Source organism: Teleopsis dalmanni, chromosome X, assembly GCF_002237135.1.
Source record: "Teleopsis dalmanni isolate 2A chromosome X, ASM223713v2, whole genome shotgun sequence".
Lineage (NCBI taxonomy): Eukaryota > Metazoa > Arthropoda > Insecta > Diptera > Diopsidae > Teleopsis > Teleopsis dalmanni.
The window spans coordinates 56,426,565-56,441,948 of NC_051848.1; the positions used below are offsets into that span (position 1 = coordinate 56,426,565).

The 15,384-nt window shown below is 30.8% G+C and overlaps 1 protein-coding gene across 1 annotated transcript; it reads left to right on the plus strand.

Annotated features, from left to right (window-relative positions):
- The first annotated feature begins 10,607 nt into the window (after positions 1-10,607).
- LOC119687475 (fibrillin-2-like) lies at positions 10,608-14,012 on the plus strand. Its single transcript, XM_038101804.1, has 4 exons — positions 10,608-10,789; positions 10,860-10,993; positions 11,059-13,739; positions 13,798-14,012. The coding sequence occupies exons 1-4, from the start codon at positions 10,667-10,669 to the stop codon at positions 13,857-13,859; spliced, it is 3,000 nt and encodes a 999-aa protein (XP_037957732.1). The 5' UTR covers positions 10,608-10,666; the 3' UTR covers positions 13,860-14,012.
- Positions 14,013-15,384: the final 1,372 nt, after the last annotated feature.

The window sequence follows — 15,384 nt, forward strand, 5'->3', positions numbered from 1 at the left end:
TTTAATAGACTACATAAATTCACAATATGAATTTTAATACATTTTTAATGCAATTTTTTATTATTTTATTATTTTAATGCAAGTTAATGCAAGAACTTTTCACTTAAGCGCTCGATCAAAAATTAAATAACAAATTAAGCAATTTTGCAAATTATTAAGAAGACGCAAATGCTGGCGGTCACTTATCTACATATCATCAACTTTTCTATATGAAATTAATCTATAAAAATAATATTATTTTCAAAAAATAAAAAATTAATAAAAAGGAAAATTTTTTTATGTCTCATATCTTCTGGTTGCATTCAAATTCATTGAACTTCAGATTAATAAAAAATCAAAGATAGATTGCACTGTTCTGCTTCTTGCATTCAGCAACCGATTTCATTTGCTTCTATTCCATATTCCAGACATTCCATTTAACATATACCAGACAATTTATGTACTATATACTCCTTCTTCGTATCAGATAACAGAATATAAGTACCATTAAAGTTCTTTACTCTCAATGCACTCTGATTTTATTTCATTACGCATTGCTTTCAATATATATTTTCAGAGCTTAAAAGAATTCTGTTTTCAATGTAATTTTTATTAATAATATTTCATTCTCATACATATATATATACATATACACTAATGTATAATAAGAGAGTTTACTGTAGAAGCAGTTTTCAGTCCGATGTGAGTGCCATATATTAGAGACATAATTTATTATTTGATCAAAACATAAATTGCAGGCGTACAATCAACATCCACAATTTCTGGGTCAAACCAAAACTGATAATTTTGCAATGCCATTGACAGCAATCTTAGCGTGATACCAATTCTATCTCCACACATGTAACTGCACACATTTTAATGGAAAAATATTTTATATATATATATGATATACAAGTATATTTTTACATTTCATTCCCATCACAAAAAGTTGATCCATATAACGGAGTGGCTCACAGAGTATTGTACCACTTTAATTGTACAATAACATCTAATCAACTTATTGTCTTCTCATAATACAGATTGTAGATCACAAATTTTCAATGAGAAAATCAAACTCTCTTATTGAGATGCCCCGTAGAGATATCAATCTTGCAGTAGATTTACTTACAGGTCATTGCATTATAGAAGAATAAACCTCCCTTTCAGTCATATTTGTCACAGTTGTGTAGAGGACGAAGGAAGTGCCTCCCACTTGCTTTGCTTCTGTCTAGCACATGCGCGGCGCCACCTTATCACTTTAGCGGCCTTCTTTTTCGAGGATCTTAGCGAACTACAGGACTTATCTCTTAATAGCATTATAAGCTTTTCTAAAGGTTCTAAGTGGTTTTAACCTTTGGATTTTTTAATAATACGATAGAACAGTGGGTCTATAAGCCTAACTGGATCCTTGCGATCGCCAGTATAACCTAACTTAACCTAATCTATCTATTATATATTTGGAAAATGTTATAGCTAACGTAATTTTTGAAGTGTACATTAATTTTTTCATATTAAATATTTTCTTATTCCAAGAGTCTGAATCTAGTAGGTTTTTGTTCCTTAGATGTAATATAATTTATTGTATATGTATATGTTTTTAAAATAAAAATAAGAAAAATATTTATTGTTAAAATTTTTTAAATTAAATTAATTGATAAATTAAAATAAATAGTTTAATTGACTGATAAATTTAGTTGAATAGTTAAATTTTTTTGTTTTGTATTTTGATTCTTATCAGCTTACAGACCCGAACAATTAAACGCATTTATTTAAAAATGTTGGCAAATATTTCGTTCTTTATTAAGAACTTCATCAGTGCTATATAATAACAAACATTAATTTAAAGATAAAATACTAACATCCAAATATATATACCTTATTTTTTATAAAATGCAATAATTTTCCTGTTCCACAATAGTCATTAGTAATTAAAATTGTATTAACAAATAAAAATAAAAAATTAAAACAATTAAAATTCACACATTAAAAATTAATAAACAATTTTTGGACATAAATAACGAGCATAACAAAACTAAAAAATTTTTTTTAATAATAATATTCCGCCAAAAATATTGATAATAATAAACGTTCTCTTTTTTATATCTCTTATTACTCAATAAGAAACTTAACAGCTGACTTTTATTTTCATTTATCTCTTATTTTTGATTAGCTTGTATTTATCCAATAAATTAGAGTAAAGTGTGCTAAAATTATCCGTGTCTCTCTTGTAGTTTACCACCTGTTCATTATTTAATATGATGTGAATAACTTCACTCATTAATCTTTTATGATAATTATTTTCAATTTCCAGAATTATTACTTCATCAAAGTTAAAGCTATGTCCTTTAGAAATAGAATGTTCAGAAAGAGCTGTTTTTTTCCCATCATCTTTACGTTTACACGTACTTTTATGTTCACCAACTCTTTTTGCCAATCTTTGTTTGGTTGTGCCTATATAAGCTCTATTGCAATCATTACAATTGATCTTATAAATAAGATTTGACAAATTTTCTTTCTTTTCTTTGTCTTTAATCTTTGAGAATAAATTTCCTGTTGTTTTCAAGTTAAATAGTTAAATATAGTTAAATTGACAAAATGGTTCGCATAAATCTTTAGATACTTCGTCGTACTTGGGGAAATGTACTTAACGATCAGCGATTATCTGCTTTAGTCGAGATTATAAAAGAGTTGATTGCCGCTACTGGTTCCCTTTATGGGTTCAGGCATTTCATTGTTTTAAATATGGAAAAACTATTATTTCTTATTAAGTAAGTAATACTAAGTTAATAATCTTTTATTTGGCTATATCATCTTTTTCTTGAATTGATTTACATCAAAATATTTTATACCTATATGCATCAGGCTCACGCTGCAATGGATCTACTTCCTGAGTCAGAACGCGAATTAAAACTATTTTAGTTTTTTTTTTGTTTTGTTTCCTTGAAAACTTGTTTGTATATTATAAGTTTGTTTTACTGAAATACTTTAGATCTTCTTCCAATAAGCCAAGGTAGTTTTTTGGATCTAGTATTTAGCTCAGTTAGTTTTTTCTTGACATGTAACTTCCATCTCATCTCAGTTTGGCCTCTGAGTTCAATACCAGATATTTTGCAAAATTAGCAACTGGAAATTTTACGTTGTTTATAAATAAAGTAAGAAAAGTCTACGTGGTTAGATTTTTACTGTCACTTTCTATTTATTAGTACATTGTTCAATTTCTTGAAGAGCAATTTGTAGCTTGATGGTAGATACCTTGCTGTTTGGGTCTGTAGCCATTAGTACCGTGTCATCTGCAAAAGTTCCGACAATACAACTTGAGTTCATTGGCAAGTCATATGTGTACAGCAGGTAGAACAATGTTCGAAATATTTAAAGGTTTTAAACTCCGAATATAGTTTCTGGACTGCAAGTGTCAGGAATTGAATAAGTTAAAATTAAAAGCATGGACTCGCATGTTTTCACAAAAACATAAAGTATACTTAATTAATAGTTTCATTAATTTTTGTTAATTTTAACTTTCAATTCCTAACACTTTCAGTTCAAAAATTATTTTCAGACTAACGGTCCGGTCAATTATTTTTAAAGACCAATGATAATGCATATTTGACAATATTAGAAAGAGTGTTATTTTCAATCTAGGTTACTATCTCAGTTATCGATTTTATTCATACTCATACTTTCTATGGTTCGTAAATTCTTATACCTTAGGTTTTGAAATGAAGTAATGAAATAACACCAATTACCAGTAAGAGAAGAAGTACTTTACAGCTTTCTGAGGTAAGCTACTTGATGCTTACACATAACATATTACCGACCATTGTACATTTCCAACCCAAGATTGATTGCAATTCTTACCATACGACTACCACCGGATGAAAGACTCGTACATAATGGTAAGCTTGCATATCGTTGTGTATGTTACATACCATTGACTGCATACGGTAGCTTTCACTATCGTTTACCAAAGATCTTGTTAAAAATATTGTATGCAGCCAGTCCATTCTTTGTATTTTCTTTAAAATTAAGATGGAAGCAGTCGAGAAAGAAACGTGAACACCCAGCTTCTAAGTAAAGATAAAACGCTACTTCATTCAACCTAAGTTAAGACGATTTAGGTACTACAGCTTTTCTCAGAACAATTCCTCAGCTGTTGCTCTCAGCTTAATCAAAAAACTTGCAAATTGGCGATTCTTTGACTCTACTAATCGTTGACAGGCATTTAACTAAGATTAAAATAGGCACCTCAACAGCGCAGGTATCAACATTTCTTCTTTCCGCTTTAAAGAACTTTAAACTCTCATTAACTACCAATAGCCACAGAAGAAAGAACAATAGTTCTCTTACTTAAAGAATCAGTTCCCAGAGTAGCATTGATGACTCTGCTCACTAGCATTTTACTAATCCAAGTCAGTATGAGGTCTTTAACTACGTTCTTTACCATTACTTTACGGAGCGCTATTGAATGTTCTGCTAAGTCAAGCAATTGGTGTTTACCAATTACCTAAATATACCCCTAAATTAGTAGGGTTAGGTTAACCCGAATGACCGTAAGCTACTTATAAAACAATTGAACAATTGAATTGATACCAAATAATGCTAGGCCTCTATGCAGATTTTGTTGTGTCCTTTCTTGACAATCCAAAGAGTACTTGAAGTCCTATTCACATGACAAAGTTGTTTAATTTTCTTTAACATATATTTTATAATTTTGGAAACATTGTATTTGTTTCAAAAATAATTGTTAGAAAATTAATGTTACACTTTCTATGCAAAATAATTTTGGTGATAAATCCACAATTAAGTTCATATTTTTTCATGCTTTGAATATTTGAAACAGCCCTATAAGCAGATGGAATGTACTCAGTAATCACTTAGAATATTTTTAACTCTTAAGAGCCAGCAAGCATTTTTTAAAGGTTTTTTGAAGTGTTTCTCCAGAAGAGTATGGAACCTAAACCATGTGTGACGGTCTACTCATCTCAATAAATTCGACTAAATTTGAAAAAAATGCAATGGAACATTTAATCTTAAAAACTAAGAAGCTGATAGTTCCTACCAATGGGTATATAAATCAAGATCTATAAACGTTTAGATAAAGAAAGACAGTTTCGAAAACACAGAATCTAATCTAAAATAACTTATATATAACAGCAAAAAAGCTAACGGAAAACCTGGTTTAAAGATTTACTCCAGAATTACACTAAAAAGCTTCAACAACATATTTAAAAAATATTTAAAAGTAAAATATTAGACTTTCATCTGATAAGAATTAATTCAGAAGAAGTGCACATTTTAAAAGCCTCTAAGGAACATATAGACAGCAATTCGAACTTTATCATTGGAAACACCAGTAGCATGCTAAACATGCTCCTGAAAAATTAGTCAACCTAAAGTTAATTACAGCTCTGTCCAAAATATATTGATCTATATTTAAAAATAAAATCCGGTTTCCGACATTACGTATACGAATTACTATAAATATGTACACATATTGTGTGTGTATTTAAATAAAATAAGCTCAAAACTTGTGATTACTAATAGACTGCAACAAGGTCTAATAAACTCACTGAAACTGTATAATAATATATTTCTTCTAAAACAAATAGAAAAATACAAAGATATCATTTCCTTTTCTGATGACTAGTCATTATTCATATATAAATACAGTAGCAGTCATAAACAAAAATTAGTAATTTAAAATCAAAATAGAAATACTTAATAGCATATTCATCTCATTATAGGATAGGAAAGTGACTAAAAGTACTATTTCACTCGTCTTCAAAGCGCTGATTCCTCATAGAATAGGATGAAGAAAGCTTGATAAAAAATTATGATGATTTGAGCTACCATATGGCTCAGATACTTGACGGCTACGGATACTTACTAGAATATTTGCAAAATTTTTAGCTGGCAAATACTCCCTACATCGTACAATACACACTATAAATTCTTGCACTGTAATCGCATCAGAGAAGAACTCGTTCTACTACCCACCTTGTATATGCATAATATATGACATACGTTCAAGTAATCAAAATACGGTAAAAACAATTTTAACACAAACCATGTGGTGCTTTAAACATTTGGAAGAGACACGTAAAGCACTACCACAATTCACATAACCAAGAAGGGTGTCTCCAATAATAGCAGATGCAGTAACACAACAGTAAGGATGGCAACTGAGAACACACAGGCGGAAAGCTATACTCAAAAGACTAAACAACAACAAAAAACAGACATTTGGGCTTCGAGTTCTGAACGACCGAGTTTTGAACGGTGATCCTAAGATGGCTAACCATCAGAAATTGGGGTGATTTTAGCCCACTCACTAAACAGGAAAATAAATGCATAAATGATACCAATACCGAATAGACATGTACAAAATTTTTAGCTCATTTAGGTCAGAAAGAGTGCCTGTGACATAGCACAGTTCAATTTTTTTGTCATTACGCGTTTGTGTCCAAATTTATAATTGACAACTCAATCACAAAATAATGTTGGAACTAAAAAGTATTGCCCTGCCATTTTAAAATGCAATCCTTCATTTGGCAATCCTGACCAATACAGTCAGAAGGTTGTGAATAATGGGTCCTTTCGGAATTTTAATTTGATGACAGGTATTTTATCTGACTTCGCACACACCCATTTAATGTAACTAGTAATTTTCAAGTATTTTTGTTACTTTAGATAATTTTAATGCAAATCAAAGCGTTTTGACATTTTAAGTTCCAAATCATAGTCCGTTTCAGAATGGTTCATTCGCATTTTGGCCTGATGATAGGGTTGCTATCAGCGTTAACAGGTGTGGCACATATTTTAATTCAGAAAAATATGTATTTACAGAGAATTTATATAAATGGTTAGGTTCTCGCAATTAGTACAGACGACTTATCATGAGATATACTAATTAGGTATCATTTTTAAATAGGTGAAACTCTATGATTATTGAAAGTCTGAAGATTTTTTTATGATTTTTTTTATTTTGTGTTTAAAATTCAAATTTTTTCCAATTAACATATTTATATATATACATATTTATACTGGTTCAGAAAATACCAGAAAAACTGTGATTATCTAATTTTAATTTGATCACACTGTGTTCCTATTAGGCGCGCATTCCATAAATTGCAAACACAGGTTAGTCATATTGAAGTTTAGCCGGTGAAGAGACGCTACAAGAGGGACTATTGTGTACCCATATATTATACTTCCCAAGTTACTCAACCATTAAAAAATTCAAACAAAGATGATATAAATAAATATTAATTCACTATAGAATCGCTGAATGTTCCCCTAAATGTAAATATTAAAGACTTGATATTTCACAATGAACAGAAATTATGAACCGCAAAACATATAAACTTTTTTGATACAGTCCCTTTATCTTCATTTTATTTGAGGTCAAGATATAGTGTAAAAAATTTATAATATATATAAATATTTAATGAAATGAAGCTCGTATCTTTGTTGCCTTGACTATTAGTCAGGAAACCTTGACTTTGAATATAATGATTTGAATTGCATATAACTGGCGCAAGTTGTTTTCTAAAAAACTTAGGGATTTATATTAAATATACTATAATGTTAGATAAAAAGTGAATAATTATTTAAGTTGTATTTTAATATATATTATTGTAAAATATTATTTAATTTTATTACATTATTTAATAGCAAGAAATATTTACATATATATGTGTACATGTGTATATATATATGATATAGCTCCCCTTTCTCATTTTCTAAATTAACATGTATTTTGTAAGTTTAGGGTGAAACCTATATATTAGATTCTTCCCACTTTTGAACAGTATAATTACCTTGCTTACTAATATAAATCTACTAGTATTCACTTACAAACACTAACAGCTAAATTTTATACGTATAAAAGTTCAAAATTATATCTGAAGTGATCAATGTTCCCTGATACCTAATTAACGGTTAATACAACGTCGTTATATATAAAATTAAATTTTTATATATGAAAGTATATACAAAATATCATAAATGATCCTGTTTTGAGTTTGATATTATCTTGAAAAGTCTTTACGAGATTTAAAAGGAACACATTTCTTTAACTTAAAGGACAACATTCTGAGCAATAAAACGCTAAACTTTGGATGTATAGTACTCTATAGGGAATATACACAAATTTTATAAGTGTATACTTCTGCTGACTTAAAACTGCTCATATATTCTGAATATAAAATAAAACCGAAATAAAAAATAGTTACAGATAGATATACCGACATATCCGCACATAGTATTATATATATTATAAATATTATATAATAAGATATTATAAAATATTATATATAATATTATCTTATTATTATTCTGTTGTTACAAAACCTAATCCTCGCCGACATGAGAAATTTGTAGATAATCTCTTTACATGACACTTATATATATAGCTGGGTTGGACATACCTACCAATCGGTAATTGGTGTCAAGAATTTGTATAATTTATAACGGTATATAAAGAAGATACAATAAATGTTTATACTTAAGATACATTTTAAGGAACGTGTGATGTGTAAAAAAGGTATACAATTGAACATTGTATGTTAGCTAACAATAAACTCGATTCTTGCCCTATGGTTTAAATATATTGATCTATTACTTAATTAGAATATAATAGAATATAATTGAAATAGAAGCTCTCAGTAAAGTTCTGTTGACGGTAATAGGAGCTTAATATTTGTGGTTACAAATTTATCTAAGTTATGAGTGAGGACGCTAGAGAGTTAAAGTTAGAGAAGATAGAAAATTGCCTAGGGAGCTACCTTGGAGGAGCGACCACTAACGTTGCGCTCTATGAGGATGGTTATGATATCCGCGATTATACAGCAGGATTATCTATTATCTATTTCTCGTCGAAATAGAGAGCAAGGAATTGGGTAGGCCGGTAAAATAGAACTTATAGAATCTCAAAATTAAGTTCTTCGGCATGTAGGAAATTAGGGGGGGGGGGGGGAGTGATAAATGTGTCAACGGTTTATGTACCTGCGTGCCAGGGATAATAGGTACTAGTCGAGTCTTTCCACTATTATGTTATATGCATTAATAGCATAATAATAATAATGTAATAATAATGGAACATACATTTTGCGGCATTCCATCACTTTTGTTTTAAAATTGAATTATTTGCTTGCATGCGATAGCGATTAACAACTGTTTTTTGGTTTCATCACAAAAGTAAGAGAACAAAACAGCTTTCTACCACGAATTACAAATGATAAAAATCTGTCACTTCCGTCACTTTTGTGACAGAATAGCTAAAATCTTACAAACGATTTTAGGGTGGGTCTTACAAAGATCTTAAGCAAGTCTTTTAACGATCTTTGCCAGAATTGTCCTCTAAATACACGGAATATAACACGGAGTCTTATTCAATAGAATGGAAGTATATTTCTACAGCTATATTTCATAATCTTCATAATTTACATTACTTCTTAGAAGAGAATTCTGCCTTATAAAGATGGTAGCGCAGACAAAAGCGTTTCTTCAGTTCATCAGCCAGCAACCTCAGTTTTCTCTTGCTAAGTTTGATAATTATTTATTTACTATTATTTTATTTTTTTTCTTCTTATTATTGAAATTGCACCTAGACTACTTGAACGAATTAGTAGTATTGATATGGGGGGCACTTATAATAGTCGACATTAGTCTAGATACTTATAATGAAATATCTTACTTATAATGATTAATGTATTAGGATAACAAATCAAACGACTTAGTTCGTTGAAACCGAAGTATTAGTCCTTCTGTTTTAAGATGGGATGATGCTTCTAAAATGGTGTTAAAGTCTCAGTTTATGTGCTTCAGCATAATTACTTATAAGGAAGAGAATTTGAAATATATTGTACTGGATTAAATCCAGAAAACTAAAAACAGTTCAATCTATATTATATATGGTATATTGAAAGTGCATAGAGGAACGCTACTTTAATAAAGTTAATATACCTAACGAAGTGTAATAACATTCAGGGCATCTTCGTTGTACTTATGTGCAATGTATATATATATATACATATATGTCACCTAGTTTATTAATTTTTTATATATGAAAACAAAGCGCCTTGCAGCTCTTTTGAGTCGGTCGCAAATGCCAGCACCACTCAACCATTTGCATATATGAATAACATGATAAGGCTTCAAAGTTATATATCGAGAGCGGATGTATATGTAACTTTGAAACTATAACACATATATATATTTTAAAGTATAACAATCGCAAAAATAACTCATTGTGTATATTATGTATATTTCAATATACAGAGTGTTTCCTAACGATACTTAGCACATTAATAAATTAGGCACCGATTTTAGGAAATGTTTAATGAAGTGAAATTTGATATTTGATATATGCTATGACTTGAGTTGTTTGATGGAAATTTTTTTTAATGTTACAAAATTTTGACTGAGTGATTCCAGCGATCAGATTAGGCACCTTTTCATTCAATTTATATTGAAAATGGATCCTTTCGTCTGGTTAAATGTTTTCCGTTAATTAAGTTGACTTAAATTCAAGTTACTTGGTGAGAGGCACCCTGTATAAACATATCGATATGTGTATGCCTAAGTAATAATTTTTTGCCAGGCAATGATTTTACAAATGTAGAGTAATCGGCGACAGTTTAATTTAAACTCTAATGCCAATTGGACGTTGAGGAACAGACGTGTAGAAATGCATTTGGTTGGTGTTATAACTTTCTCTTTATTGATGAGCGCTGTTGGTGCTAAATTTTGCTATAAAATAAATGGAGTAATTAAAGAAGTTCCGCCTAGGGATGCGAACGGTAGAAGAATCGTAAGTAAGCACGCAGTTAGGAAATGATTATATGTACGTATATGAAAAACTTATACTTTAAACAATACAGTTTTGCTGTCCTGGTTATAGAAGAGTAAAGTCAAAATGTGTACCAATTTGTTCGCAATTATGTAAAAATGCGATTTGCGTGGGGCCTAATAAGTGTGAGTGCAAGAAAGGATACAAGCGTGACGTCACTTTGGGGTGGGCATATACTTTGTTTTATTTCGAATGAATATATGGATTTTTAATTATTTATTCCCGTACAGTTGTGTGCCAGACTGTGGTACTTGTGATCATGGATATTGCAATGCTCCAGGTAAATGCGTTTGTTATTCGAACTACGAATTGAATGCGGAAGGCCAGTGTCAGCCAAAATGCGACAATGATTGCAAAAATGGATATTGTGCATCACCAAAAACGTGTGCATGTCACGAAGGTTACTCACTCAATATCACCACGAATCTTTGTGATCCCATTTGTAAAATAAAATGTGACCATGGTTACTGTTCCGCGCCTAATATTTGTACTTGCGACAGTGGATATAAAATGAATGATAGTGGCATATGTACACCCATATGCAGCAATGGTTGCGAAAATGGTATTTGTCGTAGTCCAGATCAATGCGAATGTAAACGCGGTTATGTAAAATCCAAGAGTAAACAATGTGAACCATTCTGCGTGGATGAGTGCATTAATGGAGTGTGTGCTGCTCCCGGTAAATGTGAATGCAATAAGGGATACGAAAAGGAAACTGAAAATGTATGTAGGCCTGTATGTACCAAGAGCTGTGTTAATGGTTATTGCCATTCCCCTGAAACATGTGAGTGCAACAATGGATTTCACAAATTACTAGATAATACTTGTTCTCCACATTGCGCTAATGGTTGTATAAACGGATATTGTGCAAAACCTGATGTATGCGAATGCAATGAAGGATATTCAAAATCAGTAAACAACACCTGCGAACCCATCTGTAATGAACCTTGTATTAATGGATATTGTGCACAACCGGATCTCTGCGAATGCTACAAAGATTATTCAAAGGCAAATAAGTACTCATGTGATCCAATTTGTGAAAATGGTTGCCTAAATGGTTTCTGCGATACGCCTGGTGTATGCAAATGCAACGAGGGTTACTCAAAATCAGTAAACAACACCTGCGAACCCATCTGTAATGAACCTTGTATTAATGGATATTGTGCACAACCAGATCTCTGTGAATGTACCGAAGGTTATATAAAAGTATCTAACTACTCATGTGACCCATTTTGTGAAGGAGACTGCCAGCATGGTGTATGTGTAGCACCTGATACTTGTGTATGTTTTCCTGGCTATAGTAAATCTGAAGATAAAACTCTCGAACCATCTTACTACTTATGTGATCCAATTTGTGAAAGTGGCTGCCTAAATGGTTTCTGTGATATGCCTGGTGTATGCGGTTGCGACGAAGGTTATTCAAGATCGATGAACAATACTTGTGAACCCATCTGTAATGAACCTTGTATTAATGGATATTGTGCACAACCAGATCTCTGTGAATGTACCGAAGGTTATATAAAAGTATCTAACTACTCATGTGACCCATTTTGTGAAGGAGACTGCCAGCATGGTGTATGTGTAGCACCTGATACTTGTGTATGTTTTCCTGGCTATAGTAAATCTGAAGATAAGACTCTCGAACCATCTTACTACTTATGTGATCCAATTTGTGAAAGTGGCTGCCTAAATGGTTTCTGTGATATGCCTGGTGTATGCGGTTGCGACGAAGGTTATTCAAGATCGATGAACAATACTTGTGAACCCATCTGTAATGAACCTTGTATTAATGGATATTGTGCACAACCAGATCTCTGTGAATGTACCGAAGGTTATATAAAAGTATCTAACTACTCATGTGACCCATTTTGTGAAGGAGACTGCCAGCATGGTGTATGTGTAGCACCTGATACTTGTGTATGTTTTCCTGGCTATAGTAAATCTGAAGATAAGACTCTCGAACCATCTTACTACTTATGTGATCCAATTTGTGAAAGTGGCTGCCTAAATGGTTTCTGTGATATGCCTGGTGTATGCGGTTGCGACGAAGGTTATTCAAGATCGATGAACAATACTTGTGAACCCATCTGTAATGAACCTTGTATTAATGGATATTGTACACAACCAGATCTCTGTGAATGCACCGAAGGTTATGTAAAAGTATCTAACTACTCATGTGATCCATTTTGTGAAGGAGGCTGCCAGCATGGTGTATGTGTAGCACCTGATACTTGTACATGTTTTCCTGGCTATAATAAATCTGAATATAATACTTGTGAAGCGATTATTATCAATACAGGCAGCTCAGAAATATACGGTAACACTGAACAGTATACCAATAATATACTATATAAATCTTCAACTTACACGAAGCTGATAGATGAGAGTGAAGAAGAAATGGATGAGAGTAAAGAAGAAACTAATATTATTGACGACTCTGGTGAGTTCGATTATCAGTACATGGCATATGATCGGAACAATACGGAAGAAGAAGGAGACGATAGGGTTAAGAGTCATATTACAACAGCAAGACAACTTGAAGCTTTGAAGGACTGTTCCACTAGTTGCCACAATGGTAGCTGTATTAATGATATGTGCAGCTGCAGCAAGGGATATCGGAGCGAGATTATTAAAGATGTCGTATATTGTTTACCTATTTGCTTAGCAACTGATAATTCAACGATAGACTGTTTAAATGGATATTGTAATGAGTTCAATGTTTGCATATGTTTCGATGGCTATGTCGCTAACAGTTTTGGAGAATGCAAGTCTGTATTTGAAGCTTCTTACACTAAAATCAAAAGTAGATTTCTTTGGATAATTGTTGCGATAATTATGCCATTAATATTTATTATTTTGTTAACGATGTGTTACATTGCTAGAAAGAAAACCTATAATGTAGGAAAGTTAGGTAAGTTGCATTACTTTATTTTAATTTCTAAAAACTCATATTGAAGTACTTTTCACAGAAAATCAGTACGGTTTGGTTAACTTCTCCAAAAAGGCTGATATTATTCGAGTGCCTTCATAGCTAAAATGATGATTGGAAACCATTATCGAAAAAATGTTTTAAAATAATATATTGAACGAATTCTAAGAATCCGAGTATCAATTAAACTTTGATTTTATTTGAAATCTTTTTGTGTGTTTAAATCAGAATCTGTCTTTTATCTATAATATATAAAAGTAAAAAAAAACTCAAAAATATTAAAAAAAATTTTTTTGAAACAATAGTATACATTTCTTGTATACATTGAGAATATAGTATTTTAAAAACGAAGATTAATTTTTCTTATGGTAAAAGTTAAGATGTCGTATCATATCATTTATAAAATTTATTACCAAATTTTTTCAAAGATCTCGGGAGTGGTATTAGTACAAAAAGTTAACGATATATTTATAATTAGCAATACATATAAATGTAAAATTATTTTAAGCTACATATCTATAAGAAATATGTAAAACATGTATATATAAATATACAAATATTTAAATAATGTATGTATATATATATATAATATATATAAATATATATATATAGATATATATATATAAATAAATATGTGTATAGATATGTATATAAATATATAAATAAATATATTTAAAAAATTATATATGTATATATATATATATATAATGTTTTATATAAGTAAAACATATGTATGTACATCATATAAATATTTATAAAAATTCAATGTACATTTAATAATATGTAAGAAATATGTATAAAAAAAACACATGTGAAAAATATATATAATATAATAAATACATTGTATTTTCATATTGTATAATTTTATTTTATATATTGTCCGTCTGTCCGTAACTTTATAATTCATATTTTTTAATAAACAGTAGGGCTGGTCAAATTGTTTATGTGAAATATTTCCACCAATTTGTAAAGCAAGACAGGATTCGATGAACCATTGTGAGTAGTATAAAGAAGCTATATATCTATATTATATTATATTCCCTAATTTAATAGTCAATATTATGCAAAGAGCCTTGGTTAAGATAAGTATTTGGGCCACAGACTGTGAACTAGGTATTAACCCAAGGAAAACCAAAATAATGGGGTTTACCCTTGATACTTAAAACGGCTTTCAAGTTGCCTTTATTAAACCGGCAACAGTTAAAACTATAGTAATCTGGATAGTAATCTCTATCTTCGAATCAAGAAAGTTTGTGTAGCTTTCTACTTTTGCAAAAGAATGTTCGGCAAAAAATGGGGGATTCATCCCGATATTATACATAAATAATATCGTTCTTCACATCATAAATATCGTTTGTAACATCCCTGTTAGGCTGAAAGGGATAGGCGTCAAGACGAAACGAACACATGGACATAGTCTAGATACAGTTCCAAACTGTCTGTATTGAATGACATCGGATTATCTGAATCCGTGTCTACATGATATCTCAATTTAAACGGATGGCTCGAAAATTAACTGCAGGGTAGAAGCAAGAATCTACTCAGCATCTGCAAACATAAACAATTCTCTTGGGGTACCTAATAAGGCCATGGTTTTTCAAATCTTAGCGATTAGAGAAGCTTGTCG

What these genes read in the sequence shown, in the direction of transcription:
- LOC119687475 (XM_038101804.1), top strand. Translation starts at nt 10,667, where the DNA reads ATGCATTTGGTTGGTGTTATAACTTTCTCTTTATTGATGAGCGCTGTT. An exon ending in ATGCGAACGGTAGAAGAATC is followed by an intron (nt 10,790 to 10,859) that starts GTAAGTAAGCAC and finishes TAAACAATACAG; the next exon opens with TTTTGCTGTCCTGGTTATAG. An exon ending in CTATAATGTAGGAAAGTTAG is followed by an intron (nt 13,740 to 13,797) that starts GTAAGTTGCATT and finishes TACTTTTCACAG; the next exon opens with AAAATCAGTACGGTTTGGTT.